The 13,458-nt window shown below is 41.2% G+C and overlaps 1 protein-coding gene across 6 annotated transcripts in view; it reads left to right on the top strand.

The window, feature by feature from the left end:
* LOC137371345 (LIM and senescent cell antigen-like-containing domain protein 1) overlaps window positions 1-13,458 on the top strand; it is a 195,035-nt gene that overhangs the window by 109,993 nt on the left and 71,584 nt on the right. For all 6 annotated transcript variants that reach the window (XM_068033796.1, XM_068033799.1, XM_068033798.1 and 3 more), the window contains exon 2: window positions 11,230-11,389. In XM_068033796.1, coding sequence (XP_067889897.1) covers window positions 11,230-11,389 — 160 coding nt within the window. The remainder of the gene's footprint in view (window positions 1-11,229; window positions 11,390-13,458) is intronic.

Raw genomic sequence — 13,458 nt, 5'->3', positions numbered from 1 at the left:
TTGTTTTCCCTTTTAAGACAGATTCAGTATCTGCCCTTTTTAAGAGTGAAAGACTATAGCTCTATGTTTGCACAGACAGGCTGTTTGTTGACACAGCTGTGTGATTTTTTTTTTATTAGCTCCGTGAAAGACCTTTTTTTTCAACAGAGCTTTTTTTTTGAAGAAGCCTGGGAACTTGCAGTACTTGTAGCTGCCACAACCAATTTTAAACTTCGTGCTGGATCTCCCGTGGTGCTACTGAGTCCTTCACACCCATTTGAGCTGAGGCCCTGCCCATGAAGCAGAAAGAAAACAGGAAGGCCAAAACATCAATGCCTTCAACTACTGCTTTAAATTTTTTTTGACCCGCTGCTTGATCACCTGGCAAATTGCCTGTTATACTCAAAGTTCCAATTTCCTGGGATCCTGGATGTGCTCTTAGACTCACCGCAGTGTTATGGGGTCTCTTCCTAGCTGCTTTCCTGTTGGATTTTCAGCCACTCAGGTAGGCAGCTTGCTGTTTCTTGTCTCTCCTGATGTATTCTTCAGGAAATAATTAAATGTTGCCACGATGTGATGGTTGATGGTATTCAGATAAAAATGATCCCACTGCTGCTATGTAATACTACTTGTCCCTTGGTGTGTGATCTGTTAAGAGTCAGAGAACTACAAGTAATATCCAGATAAACTTGGGTTTTACTATAACTGAACTGGAACATACATATATAAAATTACTGCACGAACACATCTAAACACTTCTTACTATCTTCAGCTCCACCCATGACTGGTCATGTGTGACTCGATATCACTTGCTCTAGTGGTCTGCACTTGCAGTCCTTAAGGTGGTTCAGGGCTTAAGGTCATCCCACAACAGATTCTACTTCCAATGTCTCTCTTTAACCCATCTTTCCTTCCATAGCATCACTCAGCAGGTGCTCCGTGCCACTGTAACTTCGTCTCGAGCACCTGGGAGACGGGTAATGCAGGGCGGGAATGAAACATACAAAAATAATTGTTTTCAGGGTCACCAGAACTTCTATAGCACCTTTATTTTAAAAAAAAATCCTCCCCAAGTTGCAGATAATCATTGTGAACAGGTAGATATTTACCCTTTGGACCTGCTCCATCATGCATGGAGTGTACAGAGATGTTTTTCTCTACCTTCTAGAAGATGCAGACACTCCCAGCTTAGGTCCTTGAAATCTTAATCAAAATCTTTCTGCTTCCATTCTGGTCCATCTTCTCACACTTCATTCCACAGCAGCTCTTTCTTCACCCGTTCCCATGCCTTAACTTCACCCAGTTTGTAAATACCAGTATAACTTCACTGGAAGTATGGCAAGTGCCAGATGTGTAAACAGCTGATTGGCTGCAAGGGGCAACATTCTGGATTATGTGCATGTGCGAGCTGCCCACTCAACAAACTTTTCTCCCAGGTTGCCTGGGAGGCATATCTCTGCAAGGCATAATTAGCTATAAGTTTATGGAACACCATTGAATTAGTTGAGGAATAAATACCTTTATAGCAGATGTTATAATTCCACTTACAGCTCTCAAGAATGAAAGAACTTGTATTTATATAGTGCCTTTCACAACCACCGGATGTTCCAAAGCTCTTTAAAGCTAAATAAGTACTTTGCAGTGTAGTCACTGTTGTAATGTAGGAATACATAGCAACTAGTTTGCACAAAGCAAGGTCCTACAAGTAGCAAGGAAACAAATGGCCTAATAATCTCTTTTAGTGATAGGAGTTGAGGGATAACTATCAGCCAAGACATCAGGATTAATCCTTGGTGTCATGGATCTTTTACTTACACCTAAGAGGGCAGACAGGGCCTCAGTATAAAGTCTCATCTGAAAGACGGCACCTTTGACTTTACAGCACTGCCTCAGTACTGCACTGAGAAGTGTTACTTGATGGTTTGCTGTGCAATTAAACTAATAATATTGGGGAAGAGGGGAAGTTACTAATTCTTGATGCATGTTTAAGTATAATTGGTTCATTGCAGAAAGGTGATTATGTTATTGTTTGACCATGGTTATTGCAAATAATCTTTAGGGTAGTATTGTACAGTGATTCTATTCTGGTTAAGATTATAATGACACCATATCTGTAAATATCTTTTTAAAATCAGACTGGTAGGCAGGGTATTTCCAAATTAAACCGTTTTGAGCAGCTGCTGTCATCAAGCACCTAGTTTGGAAATGTGACTACCATGTGTGCCTATTTGTGGAATTGGAGAAAATATTCAAAAGGCACCACTGATAATGTAGTTTACTGTGTAAAAGTCCTCTATTAGAGTTTGCATCTCTCTATATAAAGGCAATATTTGGAGGCCTTTTTTACTTTATGCTAACGTTCATAATTGGAGCTGTGTTTACCTGTGAAACTTCTTTGTATCAAGGTACACTAAAGGAAGATTACATCTAATCTGTAATGTAGATATGGCTTTTTATAATTTCAGTTACACTTTATTGTCTGATAACATACATAAACAGGTATCCAGTATCTCTTAAATCACCAAGTTTCCTGTGCAAAAATTATGCTCATAAATTAGTAGAATCAATTGTATTTGGATCCTTTATTTTCTACAGATTTTTGAATTCTTCTTATATCAATCCCAGATTAATATTTCAGTCTTGCTGATGAATATTTCAGAGAAGATGAAGCAAAATCTCGAAGCTTTGGTGAACTCAATACACTAAGACTTTGAAGATCGATTGGTCCAGATTTTGTGAAGTGAAGCAAGGGTGCTCACTGCTAACCTCGAAGAAAGCTGCTCACAAAGATCTGGCAATCTCTGATATGGATTGCCCCTTTCCCAACATCAGTTTCAATCTGCCGCCAAATCATGGGGATGTCTTGGCCTGCAGCAGTGTTGTCACTAAACAGATATGGAGCCAATTACATCAAAGTATTCACACACAAAACCATTGAGTTAAAAGCACTTAATATCCTTCACTATTAATTTAAATTTTCAGATAGTGAAGTAAATGATGATTGGATTAAGATCGAAGCTAGAATAAAGATAACCTTTTAACAAAAGGGGAAAATATAAAAATGTAGATTTTATGGGGAAATTTTTCAATCCACAAATATAAAATTTGCTTTTAATGGCCAGTAAGTGTGTTTAGCAATAATTCTGAAGTTAGTGTGCTGTTTTAAAAAAAAACCTAGTTATACCTCATTCAACAAGGTGTAACTTTTTCAAGGGTTTTTACAGCGAGACTAACAACATAGAAATGGAAATTTTTGTCAAATCCTTTAAGGAAACCTTTACAGCAGACCCAATAGAGGAGCGTAGACTCACTGATGGCCACTTCTGGATTTCCATGTTATTCTGTAGGTGTGCAGATTCGAGAAGTTGTCATCAGTTTCAGTGGAGTGATAACCATCATTACCACAGCAAAATCTAGACCATTGTTTCTGTGTGTACAGAAAATACCTTCAGAAAAGACTTCCTGTATATGTTGTGTGCAATTAATGAAATATGTGGAGTCATAGGCCATTTATTTAATTCATTGCACTTTGACTAATTTAAAATTAGAGGTACTTTTGTACTGAAATGTTGCCATAGTCCTCAAAGGGATAATGAATATTGTGACCAAAACCATAATTTTTCTATATTTTATTGATTAATAAATCGTCTTTAAGGTCTTCTGAATGAATAGTCAATGGATGTAACAGCCATTTTCTCATAAAGATGTTAAAACAACTGTACCAAGCCTCGTGTGCTACTTCACATCTTTGCTGTGAGATTCCATGCATCACATCAGTGGTGTTCTGACCTTTTCTCTTGGCTGAACTTTTAATTTGAAGCTGTAACATATCCCCAGAAGGTTATGCTGACACTCTCTCTGAGTTGGAAAAGTTTACACAGCTTTGGAAGAACGTGTTACAGCAATCATCAGACAACCTTTTGTAAATCACGCAGCACGTTGTGTCTGCTCAGATTGACTTGAGCATTGGAGAGCGTTGGTCTTTGGACCATTTGAACAATATACTATGGATCCCGGAGAAAAAACACTGACCTACATATTTCCTGAGACAGAGGTAGTCCCGCACACCACCATCAATGGTGGCCCAGAAACTGTTGAAAACAATGAAGATCAGAAAGCTGTGGCTAAGTTACAGAGAAGACGGAGTGATATAAAAATATATAAGGAGTTCTGTGATTTTTACGCTAGATTGTAAGTTGTTTCCCTCATGTTGTGGTTTATGGTGTCCTAATATCTTGTGCTGTGTTTTTGCTCTAATTTTTTTAATGGCTTATAACACTAGGAGTTACTAATTCATACAGCATTGTGTTGAGATTTTTACACATTTCTGCCAATTCACATATAGCTTTTGCAATAACCTTGATACTTCATTGTGGTAACACAAGATTCTGCTATCAATTGTTCTGTATAAACTGCTCTATTTGCTATAAACATTACAAGTCTGCTATGGCTGTTCAAGTCGTCTCGAAATGAACACTACCACCGGTTGCCAAGAGACTAGAGCCATCAGAAAACAATTTAATCAAATAAATTAAGGTTCCCAGCCTGGAAAATAGCATGTTTGCTGCTGTGTTTGAGAGCCTTTTGAGGTTGTTGCGCACTTTGAGGAAGTGCAGAGATTTGGTTGAGAGGTTGGAATTTTGGATCTCTTCCACCATATAGTGCAGATTATTTTAATATAGTTCTAATATTTGATTAATGCAAAAACCAAAATGCTGTCATGAGGTTCTTGAGTTTCTGAGTATTTCCAGTACTGCTCTTAAAAGGCAGAATCTTTCCAGTCTGATGGGGGCTGACCTGAAGGCGGGACCGGGAGGATTTTCTGAGAAATGCTCTTCAGATCAGTGGCCCGATGAGTTCCCACCTCTGGGAAGATGGTGGGTCAGCACCAGCAGAGGCTACGCACCCAGCAGCTTTGGGTAGGCAATCTGCATAATTAACTGCCCATTTGTGGGTTGATTGGGGATGCCACAGGGTGACTTGCCAGCAGCTGGCCTGAGGAGCCTGTGAAGCCTTTGTTTTAATCCCCCATCGGAGCCGTGGACATCAGTGGGCCACAACTGCCTTCGCCAGCCATCATGTGGCGGCACTTCCCCTCCACAAGGGTGACTTTGCAGCTGCGGCCACTGTTTATTTAAATGCAGCAGATACTTCTTCAGAGGGCACCTCAAGATGGAGGAGCCCTCGCGTTCCCCCTCACAGTGGCAGTGCCCATCTCTGCCAGTGGGACTGCCATCCTTCCAAGACCCACCACGATCCTTAATTGGATGGCAGACCCAGAGGCAGCATCTAAATTGCCTCCAGTAAGATCTCTCAGGTAAGTGACCTGACAGCAAGAGCGGAGTCAGGACTGGGAAATGGTCCCGACTCGTGCTAATAGCCTAAGAGCAGAAGATTCCGCCCAACTAGAGCTGTGGCTTTGTCTTTGTTATATTGAGACAAACTTGTTTTTCTGGCACCTTCAGTGTTTAAAAAAAGAACTCTAAGCACTTTACAAATAGACATAAAGGAGGAAATGGCTGCCAATCAGAAAGAGAGAAGTAAGGAATAGGTGATTGAAGGATGTTTTTTCAAAATGTTTTTGAAGGAGGAATGGTGAGGTGTTGGGGTGAATTTGTGCAAGTAGGACTCTGGTAGTTGGAGGATCTGTTGCCAGTTGCAGGACAAAGCAGAAGAATTAGATTTTTAGTTGGTTTGCTTAGGTCAGCAATTACATCAGTAACCTGGTGTTGGAAGCCCATAATTTTGAGCAAATAATAGTTTTAAGCTGGGAATCTTCACAGCACAAAACCTGACTTTACCCTGTATTATAATATTGACTATAATATAATATTATCCTGTGTTTCAGGAGACACCCCTTTGATTATCTACTTTGAATTGGGGCAGTGGTTAGGGACAGGAGGGTGTGACTAGGAGTGAGGCAGGTAGAGGGATCGAGGAGGCAGGTAGAGGGATCGAGGAGGTAGTGCTGCAGGAGCCTCAGCCCTTGTCCAACAGGTATGACATTCTTGCTCCCTGTGTGGACGAGAGCAGGGACTATAGGGAGGATGAGCAAACTGACCATGGTACAGGGAGCCATTCAAGTGGGGGGAGAAAAGAGAAATGTAGTCGTAATCAGGGATAATATAGATAGGGGCATAGACACTGTTGTCTGTGGCCAGGATCGAGAGTCCCGAAGACTGTGTTGTCTACCTGGTGCCAGGGTTCAGGATATTTCATCTGGGCTGCAGAGGAACTTGGAGTGGGAGGGGAAAGATCCAGTTGTTGTGGTCCACGTAAGTACCAACGATATAGGTAGAATGAGGATTGAGGGTCTGCTGAGAGAATATGAACAGCTAGAGGACAAATTAAAAACCAGGACCAAAAAGGTAGTAATCTCCGGATTAATACCTGAGCCCCGAACTAATTGGCACAGGGTCAATAAGATTAAAGAGGTAAATTCGTGGCTCAAAGATTGGTGTGGGAGAAATGGGTTCGAATTCATGGGACGTTGGCACCAGTACTGGGGAAGGAGGGAGCTGTTCCGATGGGACGGGCTCCACCTGAATCATGCTGGGACCAGAGTACTGGCGAATCACATAACTAGGGCTTTAAACTAAACAGTGGGGGGGGAGGGTTCAGCTGCATGGAAAATTAGGACGTCAAAGTTAAAGGAGAAGGTAGGAGTGCAGGTTAGTGATGAGGCTGATTGTTACCAGAAAATAAAAGGAAGGGACAGAACATGTGAATATCATATTGTACCAAGGAATCGTACAAGAGTAGGGAAATTTGATAATAGAACAAACTTAAAGGCTTTGTATCTGAATGCATGAAGCATTTGGAATAAAATAAATGAGTTAACAGCGCAAATAGAGACGAATGGGTATGATTTAGTGGCGATTACTGAGACATGGTTGCAGGGAAACTAGGTTTGGGAATTGAATATCCAAGGGTACTCGGTATTTCGGAAGGATAGGCAGGAAGGAAAAGGAGGAGGTGTAGCTTTGTTAGTAAAGGAAGAGGTCAGTGCTGTAGTGAGAAACGATATAGGCACTGGAGATCAAGGTGTAGAATCAGTCTGGGTAGAAATAAGAAACAGCAAGGGAAAGAAGTCCCTGGTGGGAGTAATCTATAGGTCCCCGAACAGTAGTTCCACAGTGGGGCACAGTATGAACCCGCAAGTACTGAGGGCTTGTAAGAAAGGTACAGCAATAATCTTGGGTGATTTTAGTATGCATAAAGACTGGATTAATCAAATTGGCAAAGGTAGTCTCGAGGGAGAGTTCATTGAATGTATTAAAGATTGTTTGTTTTTTGGAGCAATATTTCTTTTCTTTTGGGCCTCCTTATCTCGAGAGACAATGGATACGCGCCTGGAGGTGGTCAGTGGTTTGTGAAGCAGCGCCTGGAGTGGCTATAAAGGCCAATTTTAGAGTGACAGGCTCTTCCACAGGTGCTGCAGAGAAATTTGTATGTTGTGGAACCAACCAGGGAGCAGGCTAATTCTAGATTTGGTATTGTGTAATGAGGTGGGATTAATTAATGATCTCATAGTTAATGATCCTCTAGGGAAGAGAGTTCATAGCATGCTAGAATTTCAAATTCAGTTTGAGGGCGTGAAGCTGGAGTCCCACACTAGTTTTGTGGAGTTAAACAAAGGTAACTACAAAGGCATGAGGACAGATTTGGCCCTAGTGGACTGGGCAGGAAGACTATAATGTCGGACAATTGATGAGCAGTGGTAGATGTTAAAGGAGATATTCAATTCCTCCCAACTAAAATATATTCCAGAGAGGAAGAAAGATTCTAAGAGGGGGAAACAAAATCCATAGCTAAGCAAGGAAGTTAAGGATAACAACTAAGGCATACCATATTGCAAAGGCCAGTGGCAGGCTGGAAGATTGGGAAACTTTTAAAGATCAACAAAGGGTTACTTAAAAAAAGTAATAAAAAGAGCAAAGGTAAATTATGAAAGAAAACTAGCGCAAAATATAAAAACGGATAGCAAAAGCTTCTATAAGTATATAAAAGGTAAGAGAGTAGCTAAAGTGAATGTTGGTCCCTTGGAGGATGAGACTGGGGAGTTAATAGAGGGGAACACAGAAATGGCGGAGACACTAAGTCAGTATTTTGCCTCAGTTTTCACAGTGGAGGACACTAGTACCATCCTAGTAGTAACAGGTAATGCAGAGGTTATAGAAAGAGAGGAACTTGGAAAAAGTACTGAGCAGACTATTGGGATTGAAGGCAGACATCCTAGGGTCTTGAAGGAAGTAGCAGTGGAGATAGTGGATCCATTGGTTATAATATTCCAAAATTCCCTGGATGTGGGAAAGGTTCCAGTGGATTGGAAAAAAGCTAATATAATGCCCTTATTCAAAAAGGGAGGGAGGCAGAAAGTGGGAAACTATAGACCAGTTAGTTCTAACATCTGTCGTTGGGAAATTGTTAGAATCCGTTATTAAGGAAGTAATAACAAGACATTTAGAAAGTCAAAACACAATCCATCAGAGTCGGCATGGTTTTATGAAGGGTAAATCGTGTTTGACTAATTTGCTAGAGTTCTTCGAAGCTGTGACGAGCAAAGTGGATAATGGTGATCTTGTAGATGTAGTATATCTGGACTTCCAGAAGGCATTTGATAAGGTGCCGCACAAAAGGTTAATACACAAGGTAAGATCACATGGGGTTAGGGGCTATTTATTAGCTTGGATAGAGGATTGGCTAACCAACAGAAAACAGAGTCGGGATAAATGGGTCTTTTTCTGGTTGGCAGGATGTAACTATTGGGGTGCCACAGGGTTCGCTCCTTGGGCCCCAACTATTTACAATCTATATTAATGACTTGGATGCAGGGATAGAAGGTACTATAGCCAAATTTGCAGATGACACAAAAATAGGTGGGATAGTAAGTTGCAATAAAGAAATTAGAAATTTACAAATGGATAGGTTAGGTAAATGGGCCAAAATTTGGCAGATGGAGTTTAACGTGGATAAGTGTGAGGTTATCCATTTTGGTCGGAAGGATAGAAAGGCGAATTATTATCTAAATCGAAAGAAACTTCAGAGTGCTTCGGTGCAGAAGGATCTGGGTGTCCTCGTGCATGAATCACAGAAAGCTAGTATGCAGGTACAGCAGGTAATGAGGAAGGCAAATGGAGTTTTGGCATTTATTGCTAAAGGAATAGAATATAAAAGTAGGGAAGTGTTGCTGCAGCTGTACAAGGCATTAGTGAGACAGCACCTGGAGTAATGTGTACAGTTTTGGTCCCCTTACTTGAGGAGGGATGTAGTTGCATTGGAGGCAGTTCAGAGGACGTTCACTAGATTGATTCCAGGGATGAGGGGTTTGAGCAGTTTAGGTCCTTACTCTCTCGAGTTTAGAAGAATGAGAGGCAATCTAATTGAGGTATGTAAGATGATTAAGGGGATTGACAAAGTAGACGTAGAGAGGATGTTTCCCCTTGTGGGGCAATCTAGAACGAGAGGATAAGGGGTAGCAGATTTAAAACAGATGAGGAGAAATTACTTCTCTCAAAGGGTCGTGAGTCTGTGGTATTCACTACCCCAGAGGACAGTGGATGCCTCGTCATTGAGTAAATTTAAGGAGGAGATAGACAGATTTTTAATAAGTAGTGGGTTGAAGGGTGATGGAGAACGGGCAGGAAAGTGGAGTTGATGCCGAGATGAGATCAGCCATGATTGTATTGAATGGCGGGGCATGCTCAAAGGGCTGAATTGCCTACTCCTCCTAGTTCTTGTAAGGACGTTGTTACAAAAAAACTGAGTTTATCCTCTTCATTGTAAGAGGTGTCGTTTGTACTGTGTGGATGTCAAATTTGTCCAGCCTTATGCATTAAAGGGCTAGTAACCTAAATCACATTAGAATGCATAATGAAATTCATACTCCGCTTTAATAGATTTCCTTTATCCTAAACATTAAAATTGACGCACTTTTTCATTTTATCCATTTACCTCAATCAGATTTTCACCCTCGAGGGAGACAGTGGGTTAGAATTTTATTTTTACTGCCTGGGTTAGAACATTTTCTGGGCAGACTACAGAAGAGATTTGGCAGGGAGGATTGCACACTAGAAATACAACCAATCTGATTTTCCTTGCATTGAAATGGAAGGAAAGGAAACCTGTGAAGTCTATAAAAGGCTGTGCTCTCCTCCCTACTGGAGTTTCCTTCCTGTGCTCTCCTCCCTACTGGAGTTTCCTTCCTGTGCTCTCCTCCCTACTGGAGTTTCCTTCCTGTGCTCTCCTCCCTACTGGATTTTCCTTCCTGTGCTCTCCTCCCTACTGGAGTTTCCTTCCTGTGTTCTGCTCAAGTGTTCCTTAATGTCCAGGTAATAAAGACCAAAATCTACCTTGATGTTTTTTGGAAAAAGTCATCTGCCTGTGCTTCCATGGCAGAATCTGTAGAATGTCTTAACAACTCTCATATTGTGTTAACTCTCATTATTCTGTCATTTCTATCATTTATGGCTGTATTTTTTTTTAAAAGGAATATTCATTTCACTCCAGACATCACGCTCCATTCACTGTGGTTGTTTTGTATTACCTTATACCAAAGTGCACAAAAGGAGAAAGATTTCCAGTTATTTTATCCTTTCCCCCCCCCCCCCCCCCCCCCAACATTCAAGTGATAGATCAGCTATCCTCCCTTGAAGGAGAGAAGCCAAGCATCTGCCAATTTAGAGAAGACTCCAGCATCAATAATTGGCTTCTAATTGACCTCCAGACCTATTTAGACTAATCCCCACAGGGAGAGCCTGGCTTTAGCCATGTTTAGTAGCTAAATAATAGAACTGAGCTAAAGACCCCAGTCTACAAGTAAGCAATGTTACAGGAGATCAGATGTTTTATTTTGCTTTTATTCATTTTGTGCACTCTGTATATTTGATTTTGATCTCATAATCTACATCATGGAGCTTTAGAAGTTGATTTTTTGGATGCAGGGCTGTGTCTGGAATTGTTTCTTCTCACCCGCTAATCAGTTGTGTTTAAGCTACCAAAATACTATGGTACTATAACATTAATGGCAATTCCTTCAAAAATGTGCAGATTCCTGGACCCTTGTTGTGTTTTTCTTTTTTTTTGTGAAGGGAAAGAAAGAACGAAGAAATAATATAAATAAGAATGAAGGCCATTCAGGTTCAACCTCAAATCTATTTTAAAATCACATGCTTAGCAACTTAATTCAAGTCAGTGTAGTGGTGCACCATGACAGTCTGACTCATATATTATCTTTCTCTTTTTTTGCAGCAACATGGCAAATGCTCTGGCTAATGCCATGTGTGAGCGATGCAAAAGTGGCTTTGCACCTGCTGAGAGAATTGTGAACAGCAATGGAGAGCTGTATCATGAACAGTGTTTTGTATGTGCTCAGTGCTTCCAACAATTCCCAGAGGGGCTCTTCTATGAGGTGAGTAGACACTTGCAGGACAGCTGCACAGTCCATTAAATCTTTGATGAATGAGTTTCTCAATGCTGAAGGTTATTTCCTGTTCCATAACCATCTTAGCAGATGATGACTTGTCTCCAGTAATTTCCCCATTTTCTGAGTCTTATTCTCAGCCAAGCTATCTGGGCAGCTTGGGGAGAAAAGCTCTATAAACCTGCATCTCTGTTTGCATTCCTTTGCAGCTAGCACTGTTCCGGTAGTTATGGAGGGACGAAGCCTAAGGAGTTCGGAGAAAAATATTACTAGGAGGAAATAAATTGTATGTTGAAATCAGAACATGTATGTTGATATGATGAGGGCTGTGATTTTTGTCATAGTAAATATTTGGGGAAAATCTTGGATTAATAATGATAAAAACATCAAAATTCAAGGAAATGATCATCAAAAATAACACGTTTTGTCATGTCCAAGCTACCTTTTTATATTTTTCCTCTCTTTCTGACCTCTGTCTGTCTGTTTTTCTATATGTCTTTTCTTTTCCTTTCTTTTGTCTCTTTTGCCTCCCGCGCCCCCACCACCAGCAGCATTCTCCCTGCAGTTCACAGTGGGGTGTGGAGGGTACGGGTTGCTAAAGGCATCCAAACAGCGAACTAGTGGAAGAAGTGGAAATTGGTCAGGGAGACTAGAAAGAGAGACACCTTATTATTTCTCCAAACGTAACAAGAACTTGTATTTATATAGCACCTTTAACAGAGTAAAACATCCCAAGCTGCTTCACAAAATTTGACAATGAGCCACCCTCAATTAATGCCTTGACACTGTTTCTAAAGTCCGCTGCCTAGAATTGAAAACAGTACCCCAACTGAGGTTTAACCAGTGTTTTATAAAGGTTTAGAATAACTTAAAAGCAAAATAAAAACTGTGGATGCTGGAAGTCTGAAATAAAAACAGAAAGTGCAGGTCTTGCAGCATCTGTGGAGAGAGAAACAGTTAAGGTTTCTGGTCTATGACCTTTCATCAGAACTGAAAGGTTAGAAATGTAATAGGTTTTGAGAAAGTGAAGGGGGTGGGGAAGAAGAACAAAAGGGAATATTTGTGATGGGGCAGAGGGTGGGAGAGATGAAATGACAGAGGTCATGCAACAAAAGGCAAAGGAAATGCCAGTAGTTGTAGTAAAAGGCAAAGCATTAGTCCAGAGAGTGTTAATGGCAGAATAATGAACAGCTCTGTCGGAAAGCAAAAACATTGCAAACAAGTTTAAGACCAGCGCGTTTTTTTTTTTAACCATCAAAATGGGGTTCATGATCTGAAATTGTTGAACTCAATGTTAAGTCCAGAAATCTGTAAAGTGCCTAATCGAAAGATAAGGTGCTGTTCCTCGAGCTTGCGTTGAACTTCATTGGAACACTGTAGCAAGCCGAGGACAGAAATGTGGGCATGAGAGCAAGGTGGTGAATTAAAGTGGTAAGCAACAAGAAGCTCGGTCATGATTGCGGACTGAGCAGAGGTGTTTCACAAAGTGGTCACCCAATCTGCGTTTGATCTCCCCAATGTAGAGGAGACTACATTGTGAGCAGCGAATACAGTATACTAAATTGAAAGAAGTTCAAGTAAATCGCTGCTTCACCTGGAAGGAGTGTTTGGGGCCTTGAATGGTGAGGCGAGAGGAGGTAAAAGGGCAGGTGTTACACCTCCTGTGATTGCATGGGAAGGTTGACACAGGAATCCAGGATGGTATGTTGCCTCCCTGGTGCAAGGGTCAAGGATGTCACTGAGCTGCTGCAGAGCATCCTGAGTGGGGAGGGTGAGCAGCCGGCAGCTGTGGTCCACATTGGTACCAATGACATAGGCAGAAAGAAACATGTCCTGCAGAAAGAGTTTACTGAGCTAGGTAAGAAATTAGCAAGCAGGATCTCAAAAGTAGTCATCTCTGGATTACTCCCAATGCCACATGCAAGTGAGTACAGGAATAGAAGGATAAGACAGATGAATGTGTGGCTGGAAAGTTGGTGCAGGAGGGAGGACTTTAGATTCTTGGGACACTGGGACCGGCTCTGGGGGAGATGAGACCTGTACAGGCCGGACGGATT

Source organism: Heterodontus francisci, chromosome 6, assembly GCF_036365525.1.
Source record: "Heterodontus francisci isolate sHetFra1 chromosome 6, sHetFra1.hap1, whole genome shotgun sequence".
In the NCBI taxonomy this organism is placed as follows: domain Eukaryota; kingdom Metazoa; phylum Chordata; class Chondrichthyes; order Heterodontiformes; family Heterodontidae; genus Heterodontus; species Heterodontus francisci.
The sequence above is the reverse complement of the archived record's forward strand: the minus strand, read 5'-3'. Positions and strand labels throughout refer to the sequence as shown.